Genomic DNA, 12,306 nt, shown 5'->3' on the forward strand with positions numbered 1-12,306 from the left:
GGTCGATCGACCATTTCACGGGGGTCGCCAAGCAAGGCTGTCCGCCATTTTTTTTGTCCGCCATTTTTTTCCCCTTTTCCGGCGGGTGCCTTACCTCCCTTGGGCTGGGCCAGCTGGTGGTCGGCCTGCTCCGTCTCTGCCGCTTGCCAGCTACGCCTCGGCCGGCGCAGGGGGCGGAACCACACATGCGCGGCGCTCCTGGGCAGGGAAAGTCCTCGACTTACGACCGCTTGGGTAGTCCTCGACTTACGACCGGTTTAGTCCTCGACTTACGACCGGTTTAGTCCTCGACATACGACCGGTTTAGTCCTCGACTTACGACCGGTTGGGGTCGCGGCATTAAAAAGGTTGAGAACCACTGCAATATTGCAAGTAGGTTAACGGGTACCATTTTGGTGGGAAAAACCTAGCTGTGTTTGTATGTGTGGGTAGCAGAAGCTGGCACTGGACCTGGCTGAACACGAGGCATCGTGACACGAGGCGAGGTGAGGTGAGAATGGCAGGGGAGCCCAGAAGAGCCAGCAACACGAACGCCACTAGCTAGCTGGTGTAAAGTTGTTTGCCCGCCCGCGGTGCACCAAGGATAGGCACGCAAGCGCTGAACAGCATGAACTAGCATTCTAGGCTGTCAGGATTGCATTGTGTGTCTAGCATGTGTAGATTTCCCTGACACTATATATGCTAAATAAATAAATAAATGTTAGGCCACAAATGGTTCAATCAGAAGCAAGATGGGATGCTGGTGTGGAGAACGATCCAACAGTGCTCATCTTGCAATAATGACAGCCAGATAAATGAGAACAGGATGGTGTTCTCATTTCTTTCTCCACTTTTTCATCAGTTCTAAATACTGTGTCATTGTGACGGTGTGTCACTGCTGTTCCATTGAGAAGAATTTTATTATTATACTTACTTTTATAAATGATTAGACTTGCCTTATACATAATTAGTTTACAATCAGTGTTTCTCAACCTTGACAATTTTAAGGCATGTGGACTTCAACTCCCAGAGTTCCACAGCCAGCATTGCTGGCTGTGGAATTCTGGGAGTTGAAGTCCACATGCCTTAAAATTGTCAAGGTTGAGAAACACTGGTTTACATCAAGATGCTGACCTGGAAACCAGGAGACTGTGGGGTCTAGTCCGACCTTTGGCATGAAAGCCAGTTGGGTGACTTTCAGCCACTCACTCTCTCTTAGACCAACCCACCTCACTGGATTGTTATTGTGGGGCAAATAGCAGGAGGGGGGAGTAATATGTATATTTGCTGCCTTGAGTTACTTACAAAGTAATAAAACATGGCTTAACATTTTAATAAATAAAAACTAAGTCTTGCTTATTTGGCAAATAGTTCTTCAGAAGACTAGCGCTGATAGGAAGGAATGCATCATCTGAGTAGAGTTAAATAAAGTCGAAGGGTCTATAGCAGGGGTCTTCAAACTTGGCCCTTTTATGACTTGTGGACTTCAACTCCCAGAATTCCTCAGCCAGCGTGCCTGGCTGAGGAATTCTGGGAGTTGAAGTCCACAAGTCATAAAAGGGCCACGTTTGAAGACCCCTGATCTATAGAACGGCCATATCTTCCACAGAAGCTGAAAACCAAGAAAGCAGAAAAGCAGAACTAACTTGGATTTGGAGCAGTTGTTCGCCTGCATTGTCGGTGTTGCTCCACAAGAGATTCACATCAACCACAGCTTCTGCCTGGAGTTTGCTTCTTTGCAATGTTGGCCTGGATAGGAAACTTAGTTGGCTGTCTAGTGAGTATCGGTACTGATAGAGAATTCCTGAGCCGAAAGAAGGTGTTTTCAAGTTTCCTGGGGAAAAAAAAAAGAGTCCCATGCTGATGTAACTTGGAAGCTTTTAAATAAGATATTGAGTCATTGATACTATCAATGATATATGATCATTGAGTCATTGATACATGAGAAAAAACTGGTTAGCTGGATTCACTAATTTTAGTAAGCCATGTTTTCTCTTAATCATACGTTTATTGAACAAGCTGGAAATGATTGGCTTCACGCAAAAGCTAACCCATGAGCAAGCATTATGGCATTAAAACGCAACATACACAATTTAACATGATGTACTAAGCAACATAGCTTGTTGGAAGAATGGCTGAAGTCTCCTGTAACCTAGTTTTGTGTTACTTCAGAAACTATGTATCAACATTTTACTGTGAAACCCATGCTGAATGCAATGGCTATTTAGTTTTAGGAGAAAGTAACACAGATACAGAAAGAAACAACTCTTAAGTGCCTCTAAGTCAGGGGTGTTCAAACTCAATTTCATTGAGGGCCACATCAGCATTGCGGTTGCCCTTGGGGGGCCGGGTGGATGTGGCCAGGGTGGGTGCGGCCTACTGGGTGGGCGTGGCCTACTGGGTAGGCATAGCCAGCTCTACATCGTTCGCGTCAAGGGTGCCTGTGGGGACCTGGGCAGGAGTGGGACAGATCTGAGGGTCTCTGGCAGAAAGGGGTGGGACTAGGGCAAGTGCCAAGGCATGGTCCACTGGATGAGCCTCACTGTTCCTCTCAGGCCATGTGGGCGGGTGGGGGGCTGGATGGTGGCACGGACTGCCCAGAGCTTTGGGCAGCAGAGGTCAAATGTCCAGCCTGGCCCTCAAGCACCTGTGGCACCAAGCCCAGCCCCACTTCCCCAAGGGGGTGCCCAGCTGCACTTATCTCTTCCTCAAGGCTGCTGCTGCTGTGCTTGCTCTCCTTAGCCAGGTTGCTCTCGATGGGTACGAGGGCAAAGTCAGAGGGAGGGCCATTCCCTCTCCATGGGTGGAGACCCGGCTTTGTATCCAAAGCTTCCTTAGCAATAGGATGGGAGACCCCCAGGATAGGCCAGGAGGAGGGGGCAAGGGGATGGTGAAAGGGCAGCAGGGCAGGACAAAGGCAGGGGTTCCCTCAGACCCTCCCTCTCCTTCTTTCCTTCCTTCTTTCCTTCCTAAGTACAGAGTGGTGGGAAAATATTTGAGATGAGGGAGGGAGAAAAACAGGCAAGAAACGAAGCTGGGGAGGTGTCACCCTTTGTGAGGAATGAAGAAATGCACCATCACCTGGAAGTAGCCAGCACATGGCCCTCACCTACTTCACATATCTGGCTTGGTGGGCTCTGGGGGAGGGGATGCCATGAGCAGCGTGAGAGTCAACATTACCTGCATAATGCCGCCCAGCCCCTAGCCTGCCCGGTCTCGGCAGGCAGTGGGGTGCTCTCCTCACAGCGCCGAGGTTGACCCGGGCGGTCAAGCTTTGCACCTTGCTGCCTGCTGAAACTGGGCAGGCTGGGGGCTAGACAGCATTGCATTTCTCATCAGATTCGCGCCACCTGGCTCAGCTCTTGGCGCTGTGAGGAGAGCGCCCCGCTGCCTGCCGAAACCCCTTCCCTGGAGCCCATCAAGCCGGATAGGTGAAGTAGGCGAGGGCCATTTGCTGGCCACTTCTAGGCGATGGTCCATTTCTTCATTCCTCACAAAGGGTGACACCTCTCCAGCATGCACCCAGGGGGCAGGGCCAATGCGGCAGGGGCTTGTTCCTCGCTGTTTCCAGATGGCCTTGTGGAGCTAAGACTGAATGCGTTTCAGCATAGATGGCCACCACAAAATTATACATTGGCTCCCGGCCAGCCTGGGCCAGGGCCAAGGCAGAAAGGGCCGTTCCCTCACTGTTTCCAGGATGGCTTCGCGGGCCACATGAAACCATTTGCGGGCTGCATCCGGCCCCCGGGCCTTGTGTTTGACATTTCTGCTCTATACCATTTCAGACAAGTGGCTGTCCAGTCTCTTCTTAAAAGCCTCCAGTGATGCATCCACAACTTCTGAAGGGAAGCCATTTCATTATTGTTCTGCTATTTCAAGCTAATTAGCTCTCATCAGCCAGCCCTACCCTTCTGAGATTCGAACCTGGCCTGTTTGCACGTTAGGCAGCTGTGTTGATACAAACACACACACACACATATACACACACACACATATATATATACACTTTTATTTTTTATTTATAGTAAAAAGTACATTTTTAAACTATAATAAGTGCCAATGAATTCAGGTCTGGTAAGAAGGCATGTAGGGGGTTGCACAGCATAGCTTAACGCTTTAGGTGACATTTGTGATCATTAGAAATCCTTTAATTTGATTTGGCCTCTTCAGTTTTATTTTTCAACATTGGTTGAGACCAAACAATACGTTTCAGTCTCAGGGTCCCCTTAATAAATTAAACATTTAGCTTTATTATGCAATGATGCAATTAGGTATTTATAATTTCTGTGAAGCCTACCTTTTCAATGCTCTCAGTTGTTAATTAGCATTTCAATTGGGGGTTTAGGTTTTTCAATTCTATGCAATGTCCACAGCAAATCAACCATTTTTGAAGTATCAAAAATAATAGTCACAGAAAGCAACACATGCTCAGAATTTGCAGCACTATTCAGAGGCAAAGCTTTTAATCCAGGGATGTGAAATCAGAAACATCCTTTTTTTTAGATCTTACATTACAGAGAGTGGCTGGCATCAAGGGTTGGGGGTTAAAAAAGTGACAATAATTTCCCATGATGTCCAATTTCCTCTTGTGCCCTAAAATAACAACGCTCTGTCTCTTACCTTCTGCTGTAGCAGCTAAGAAAAAGAAAAGCCACCAAGTGTACCGGGAAGCTGCCTGCAACTTCATGGTGTGTTTTGCGGGTGCAAAATTGAGCACACCAATGGGGAGAGAANTAATGACTGCTGTAACAAAGGTCATAAAATCGGGCCAGTCATGTGGGTGACCTGCTTTATGACCATTATGACTTACGATTGTAATGGGCAAGCTCCATTACGGTCGTAAGTTGAGGACTACCATTTTTTAGACAGATGTCAGAATTGCAGATGCTATACAGTTCAGTGAAACCTTATATCAGACATGTCAAACACAAGGTCAGATGCAGCCCGCGAAGTGGTTTCATGTGGCTCGCAAAGCTATCCTGGAAACAGTGAGGGAACGGCCCGCGCTGCCTTGGCCCTGGCCAAGGCCGGCCGGGAGCCAATGTACAATTTTGTGGTGGCCATTTATGCTGAAACGCATTCAGTCTTAGCTCCACAAGGAAATAGCGAGGAACCAGCCCCTGCTGCGTCGGCCCCGCCCCCTGGGTGCATGCTGGGGAGGTGTCACCCTTTGTGAGGAATGAAGAAATGGACCATGCCTTGGCGCTTGCCCGGGTCCCAACCCCCTTCCACCAGGGACCCTCAGATCTGTCCCACTCCTGCCCAGGCCCCCACAGGCACCCTTGACGCGAAAGATGTAGAGCTGGCCATGCCCACCCAGTAGGCCACACCCACTCTATCCACGCCCACCCAGTAGGCCACACCCACCCTGGCCACACATACCCCCGCCCCCCCCGAGGGCAACCGCAATGCTGATGCGGCCCTCAATGAAATTGAGTTTGACACCCCTGCCTTATATTGTACCTCAGTCACTGTTCCAGAATGGGTCTGAAACTGGAGAAGGCTGAGAAGACCTCGCTTCAATTCCAAAATTAAAGGGTTCTCTTCTTTGGCTACATAGAAAGCTTCAACCTGCAAGATGAAGGTCAGTTTTTACAGGGAAAGGTCAGCTTGTAAAGCTTGGGAAAGAATAACAAAGTGCACAGGAGATGCATGACAGAAAGAGGCTTTCTCAATTCACTGTGGTCATTCCCTCCCTCTTTCTGCTCCCTCCCTGCGTTAGAGGGGTTAGGTGGGAATTTCAGGACCCATCATCTCAATTCAACTGCAGGGCAACTGATTGGGGAAGATGGGATGAGAATATGAAGCAATTGATGCATTTGGTAGTAGCAGAATCCAGGAGCTGCCTATTGAGATCAATCTTACTCCGATAAAAAAAAACAATGCTCGTCCATCTGAAAAAAGGAGTGCCCTCTTACTAACCACCGTAACATTTTTGTGTGTTGAAAGCTAAGACCTCAATGTGCAGTCAAGGGTGGATGCCCGGAAAAATATGCTTGAACACAAAGCTGAAGGGAAAACAGCATGTAACCAAGTCTGAATGAAAAGGAGCCATCCGCAGTTTGTAGGCAGAGAAATATTTACATACCTTTCCCTGATTCCAATGGAGGAAAAATGGTTGCTGGACTTCGGTAGCGTTCAGTGAGCCTTTTACGGAATGGCCTTTGCTAGTCTGATCCTTCTTTTCCAAATCTTGATTGATGCCTAAGTCATGGAGCTAAGTCCCCCAAATGGGTAGAATAAAATCGGGACACTTCAAATCAACAATGTGCATTAAGAGGTGAAAACTGTGTCATAAAGCAGTATACAAGAATACAGTTTCGAGCAAGGAGGTAGATCAGATTTTAAAAGGAAAAAGAGAAGAAGGAAAAAGGCAGATGTTCAAATTATAGTTGTATTTAGTCTTAGATGTAGTGTAGAATTAGGCCACAAATAGGCAAAGTGGTGGCACAGAGGCTTAATGATGCTGGAACTGCTGGCCAGAAACGGTCCACACTCCAATGGTTTGAGTCCAGCTCTGTGAGATGGAGTGAGCTCCCATCACTCCAGCTGCCCACCCAGCAGCTTGAAAGCATGCAATATTGCAAGTAGGTTAACGGGTACCATTTTGGTGGGAAAAACCTAGCTGTGTTTGTATGTGTGGGTAGCAGAAGCTGGCACTGGACCTGGCTGAACACGAGGCATCGTGACATGAGGCGAGGTGAGGTGAGAATGGCAGGGGAGCCCAGAAGAGCCAGCAACACGAACGCCACTAGCTAGCTGGTGTAAAGTTGTTTGCCCGCCCGCAGTGCACCAAGGATAGGCACGCAAGCGCTGAACAGCATGAACTAGCATTCTAGGCTGTCAGGATTGCATTGTGTGTCTAGCACAGCGGTTCTCAACCTATGGGTCGCGACCCCATTTGGGGTCGATCGACCATTTCACGGGGGTCACCAAGCAAGGCTGTCCGCCATTTTTCCCCCTTTTCCAGCGGGTGCCTTACCTCCCTTGAGCTGGGCCAGCTGGTGGTCGACCTGCTCCGTCTCTGCCGCTTGCCAGCTACGCCTCGGCCGGCGCAGGGGGCGGAACCACGCATGCGTGGTGCTCCCGGGCAGGGAAAGTCCTCGACTTACAACCGGTTGGGTAGTCCTCGACTTACGACCGGTTTAGTCTTCGACTTACGACCGGTTTAGTCCTCGACTTACGACTGGTTGGGGGTCGCAGCATTAAAAAGGTTGAGAACCACTGGTCTAGCATGTGTAGATTTCCCTGACGCTATATGCTAAATAAATAAATAAATGTTAGGCCACAAATGGTTCAATCAGAAGCAAGATGGAATGCTGCTGTGGAGAACGATCCAACAGTGCCCATCTTGCAATAATGACAGCCAGATAAATGAGAACAGGATGGTGTTCTCATTTCTTTCTCCACTTTTTCATCAGTTCTAAATACTGTGTCATTGTGACGGTGTGTCACCACTGTTCCATTGAGAAGAATTTTATTATTACACTTGCTTTTATAAATGATTAGACTTGCCTTATACATAATTAGTTTACCTCAGTGTTTCTCAACCTTGACAATTTTAAGGCATGTGGACTTCAACTCCCAGAATTCCACAGCCAGCAATGCTGACTGTGGAATTCTGGGAATTGAAGTCCACATGCCTTAAAATTGTCAAGGTTGAGAAACACTGGTTTACATCAAGATGCTGACCTGGAAACCAGGAGACTGTGCGGTCTAGTCCGACCTTAGGCATGAAAGCCAGTTGGGTGACTTTCAGCCAGTCACTCTCTCTTAGACCAACCCACCTCACTGGATTGTTATTGTGGGGCAAATAGCAGGAGGGGGGAGTAATATGTATATTTGCTGCCTTGAGTTACTTACAAATTAATAAAACGTGGCTTAACATTTTAATAAATAAAAGCTAAGTCTTGCTTTTTTGGCAAATAGCTCTTCAGAAGACTAGCGCTGACAGGAAGGAATGTATCATCTGAGTAGAGTTAAATAAAGTCGAAGGGTCTATAGCAGGGGTCTTCAAATTTGGCCCTTTTATGACTTGTGGACTTCAACTCACAGAATTCCTCAGCCAGCATGCCTGGCTGAGGAAATCTGGGAGTTGAAGTCCACAAGTCATAAAAGGGCCACGTTTGAAGACCCCTGATCTATAGAATGGCCATATCTTCCACAGAAGCTGAAAACCAAGAAAGCAGAAAAGCAGAACTAACTTGGATTTGGAGCAGTTGTTCGCCTGCATTGTCGGTGTTGCTCCACAAGAGATTCACATCAACCACAGCTTCTGCCTGGAGTTTGCTTCTTTGCAATGTTGGCCTGGATAGGAAACTTAGTTGGCTGTCTAGTGAGTATCGGTACTGATAGAGAATTCCTGAGCCGAAAGAAGGTGTTTTCAAGTTTCCTGAAAAAAAAGAAAAAGAGTCCCATGTTGATGTAACTTGGAAGCTTTTAAATAAGATATTGAGTCATTGATACTATCAATGATATATGATCTTTGAGTCATTGAGTCATTGATACATGAGAAAAAACTGGTTAGCTGGATTCACTAATTTTAGTAAGCCATATTTTCTCTTAATCATACGTGTATTGAAAAAGCTGGAAATGATTGGCTTCACGCAAAAGCTAACCCATGAGCAAGCATTATGGCATTAAAACGCAACATACACAATTTAACATGATGTACTAAGCAACATAGCTTGTTGGAAGAATGGCTGAAGTCTCCTGTAACCTAGTTTTGTGTTACTTCAGAAACTATGTATCAACATTTTACTGTGAAACCCACGCTGAATGCAATGGCTTCCCTAATTACCATCAATGACTGTTTAGTTTTAGGAGAAAGTAACACAGATACAGAAAGAAACAACTCTTAAGTGCCTCTTAAGTCAGGGGTGTTCAAACTCAATTTCATTGAGGGCCGCATCAGCATTGCGGTTGCCCTTGGGGGGCTGGGTGGGTGTGGCCAGGGTGGGTGTGGCCTACTGGGTGGGCGTGGCCTATTGGGTAGGCATAACCAGCTCTACATCGTTCGTGTCAAGGGTGCCTGTGGGGGCCTGGGCAGGAATGGGACAGATCTGAGGGTCTCTGGCAGAAGGGGGTGGGACTAGGGCAAGCGCCAAGGCATGGTCCACTGGATGAGCCTCACTGTTCCTCTCAGGCCATGTGGGGGGGGGAGCTGGATGGTGGCACGGACTGCCCGGAGCCTTGGGCAGCAGAGGTCAAATGCCCAGCATGGCTCTCGAGCATCCGCTGCACGAAGCCCAGCCCCACTTCCCCAAGGGGGTGCCCAGCTGCATTTATCTCCTCCTCAAGGCTGCCAGGTTGCTCATGATGGGTACGAGGGCAAAGTCAGAGGGAGGCCCATTCCCTCTCCATGGGAATAGACCCGGCTTTGTATCCAAAGCTTCCTTAGCAATAGGATGAGAGACCCCCAGGATAGGCCAGGAGGAGGGGCAAGGGGATGGTGAAAGGGCAGCAGGGCAGGACTAAGGCAGGGGTTCCCTCAGACCCTCCCTCCCCTTCTTTCCTTCCTTCTTTCCTTCCTAAGTACAGAGTGGTGGGAACATATTTGAGATGAGGGAGGGAGAAAAACAGGCAAGAAACGCAGCTGGGGAGGTGTCGCCTTTCGTGAGGAATGAAGAAATGCACCATCACCTGGAAGTAGCCAGCACATGGCCCTCACCTACTTCACATATCTGGCTTGGTGGGCTCTGGGAGAGGGGATGCCATGAGCAGCGTGAGAGTCAACATTACCTGCACAATGCTGCCCAGCCCCTAGCCTGCCCGGTCTCGGCAGGCAGCGGGGTGCTCTCCTCACAGCGCCAAGGTTGACCCAGGCGGTGCACAGCTCGTCAGCTTTGCACCTTGCTGCCTGCTGAAACTGGGCAGACTGGGGGCTAGGCAGCATTGCATTTCTCATCAGATTCGCGCCACCCGGCTCAGCTCTTGGCGCTGTGAGGAGAGCGCCCCGCTGCCTGCCGAAACCCCTTCCCTGGAGCCCATCAAGCCGGATAGGTGAAGTAGGCGAGGGCCATTTGCTGGCCAATTCTAGGCGATGGTGCATTTCTTCATTTCTCACAAAGGGTGACACCTCCCCAGCATGCACCCAGGGGGCAGGGCCGATGTGGCAGGGGCTTGTGGAGCTAAGATGGCCTTGTGGAGCTAAGACTGAATGCGTTTCAGCATAGATGGCCACCACAAAATTGTACATTGGCTCCCGGCCAGCCTGGGCCAGGACCAAGGCAGAGGGGGCCGTTCCCTCACTGTTTCCAGGATGGTTTCGCGGGCCACATGAAACCACTTCACGGGCTGCATCCGGTCCCCGAGCCTTGTGTTTGACATTTCTGCCCTATACCATTTCAGACAAGTGGCTGTCCAGTCTCTTCTTAAAAGCCTCCGGTGATGCATCCACAACTTCTGAAGGGAAGCCATTCCATTATTGTTCTGCTATTTCAAGCTAATTAGCTCTCATCAGCCAGCCCTACCCTTCTGAGATTCGAACCTGGGCTGTTTGCACGTTAGGCAGCTGTGTTGATACACACACACACACACACATACACACACACATATATATATACACACTTTTATTTTTTATTTATAGTAAAAAGTACATTTTTAAACTATAATAAGTGCCAATGAATTCAGGTCTGGTAAGAAGGCATGTAGGGGGTTGCACAGCATAGCTTAACGCTTTAGGTGACATTTGTGATCATTAGAAATCCTTTAATTTGATTTGGCCACTTCAGTTTTATTTTTCAACATTGGTTGAGACCAAACAATACGTTTCAGTCTCAGGGTCCCCTTAATAAATTAAACATTTAGCTTTATTATGCAATGATGCAATTAGGTATTTATAATTTCTGTGAAGCCTACCTTTTCAATGCTCTCAGTTGTTAATTAGCATTTCAATTGGGGGTTTAGGTTTTTCAATTCTATGCAATGTCCACAGCAAATCAAGCGTTTTTGAAGTATCAAAAATAATAGTCACAGAAAGCAACACATGCTCAGAATTTGCAGCACTATTCAGAGGCAAAGCTTTTAATCCAGGGATGTGAAATCAGAAACATCCTTTTTTTTAGATCTTACATTACAGAGAGTGGCTGGCATCAGGGGTTGGGGGTTAAAAAAGTGACAATAATTTCCCATGATGTCCAATTTCCTCTTGTGCCCTAAAATAACAACGCTCTGTCTCTTACCTTCTGCTGTAGCAGCTAAGAAAAAGAAAAGCCACCAAGTGTACCGGGAAGCTGCCTGCAACTTCATGGTGTGTTTTGCGGGTGCAAAATTGAGCACACCAATGGGGAGAGAATCCAGGCGGGAGGAGGGCAGTGAGGTTGTCCTTTCAAAAGAGACTCAGCCGAGCTGAGAGTCACATATCATGTGGGCACAGCCCAGTCTTGCTTCCTATCCCCAAGTTACACATCACAAGGAAGAGCAAATTATTAATAGCTCATAGCCACTCAAACGAAAAAAGAAAAACCTGAAGTATCGGAGAGAGAGAGAGAGAGAGAGAGAGAGGGAGAGGGAGAGAGAGAGCTTCAAATCAAGATAGGTTTGAAACAAAGTGATTTGGGCTCTCTTAGAAACTGTGTCAATCAGCCTCTCTCCTGAATGGGCCCTTTTTATTCCTTGCACAACCATTGCAGACTGTTCCCCCCTCTCTCCTGCTTTCATCCCCTTCTCTTGTCTCGAGAGGGGAATTGACATAGAAACTTTGTAAGCTGTAAAAGGAGGCCTCTCTTTCCCTGGTGTACACGGGGAAAACTCCCTGTGCCTCCCACTAGAATTTTAAAAAAGGGATTTTTGCAACAAATGCTTTCAGGGAGAAGATGCCATCCCACCAGCCCAGCCCAATACATTTCATTAAATCTCCTGCAAGCATTTTTTTTTTAAGCCAGGGAAGAACAACATATGATTTTCCCAGGACATGTATCCTCCATAAAGGTAGACCATGATTAAGCCAAAATATCTCTTGATAACAAGTGTTTGTGAGTTTTGCCCCATTTACGATTTTTGTTTTGCCCCAATTGTTAATCAAATCGCTGTAGTTCTTTAAGTGAATCATGCAGTCATTAAGTGAATTTGACTTTCCCCATTGATTTTGTCAGAAGCCAGCTGGAAAGGTTACAAATGGTGACCCCATGTGAATGTGACAGTTGTCTAGCGCCTGAACGTTAATCACGTGACCAGTGAGGATGTTACCACAGTGGTGTGAAAAACGGTCATGTCACTTTTTTCAGTGTTGTACCTTTGAACAGTCACTAAACCAACGGTTGTAAGTCAAGGACTATCTGTGGTCAGTTATGCTGGCTGATGCTGGTTCTTCCTCCTTCTCCAAAT

The 12,306-nt window shown here is 47.7% G+C and overlaps 1 protein-coding gene across 1 annotated transcript in view; it reads right to left on the reverse strand.

Moving 5' to 3' along the window:
- LOC107292170 (microsomal triglyceride transfer protein large subunit) overlaps positions 1 to 11,229 on the reverse strand; it is a 30,978-nt gene extending 19,749 nt beyond the window's left edge. The window contains exons 1-6 of the mRNA XM_029285100.1: positions 11,163 to 11,229; positions 8,184 to 8,371; positions 6,068 to 6,196; positions 5,443 to 5,550; positions 4,600 to 4,614; positions 1,626 to 1,856 (exon numbers count right to left, since the gene is read on the reverse strand). Coding sequence (XP_029140933.1) covers positions 1,626 to 1,856; positions 4,600 to 4,614; positions 5,443 to 5,550; positions 6,068 to 6,196; positions 8,184 to 8,371; positions 11,163 to 11,229 — 738 coding nt within the window. The remainder of the gene's footprint in view (positions 1 to 1,625; positions 1,857 to 4,599; positions 4,615 to 5,442; positions 5,551 to 6,067; positions 6,197 to 8,183; positions 8,372 to 11,162) is intronic.
- Between the last annotated feature and the right edge of the window lie 1,077 nt (positions 11,230 to 12,306).

The sequence above is a fragment of the Protobothrops mucrosquamatus genome, unplaced genomic scaffold (genome assembly GCF_001527695.2).
Source record: "Protobothrops mucrosquamatus isolate PMUCROS unplaced genomic scaffold, P.Mucros_1.0 scaffold1282, whole genome shotgun sequence".
Taxonomy (NCBI): Eukaryota; Metazoa; Chordata; class Lepidosauria; order Squamata; family Viperidae; genus Protobothrops; species Protobothrops mucrosquamatus.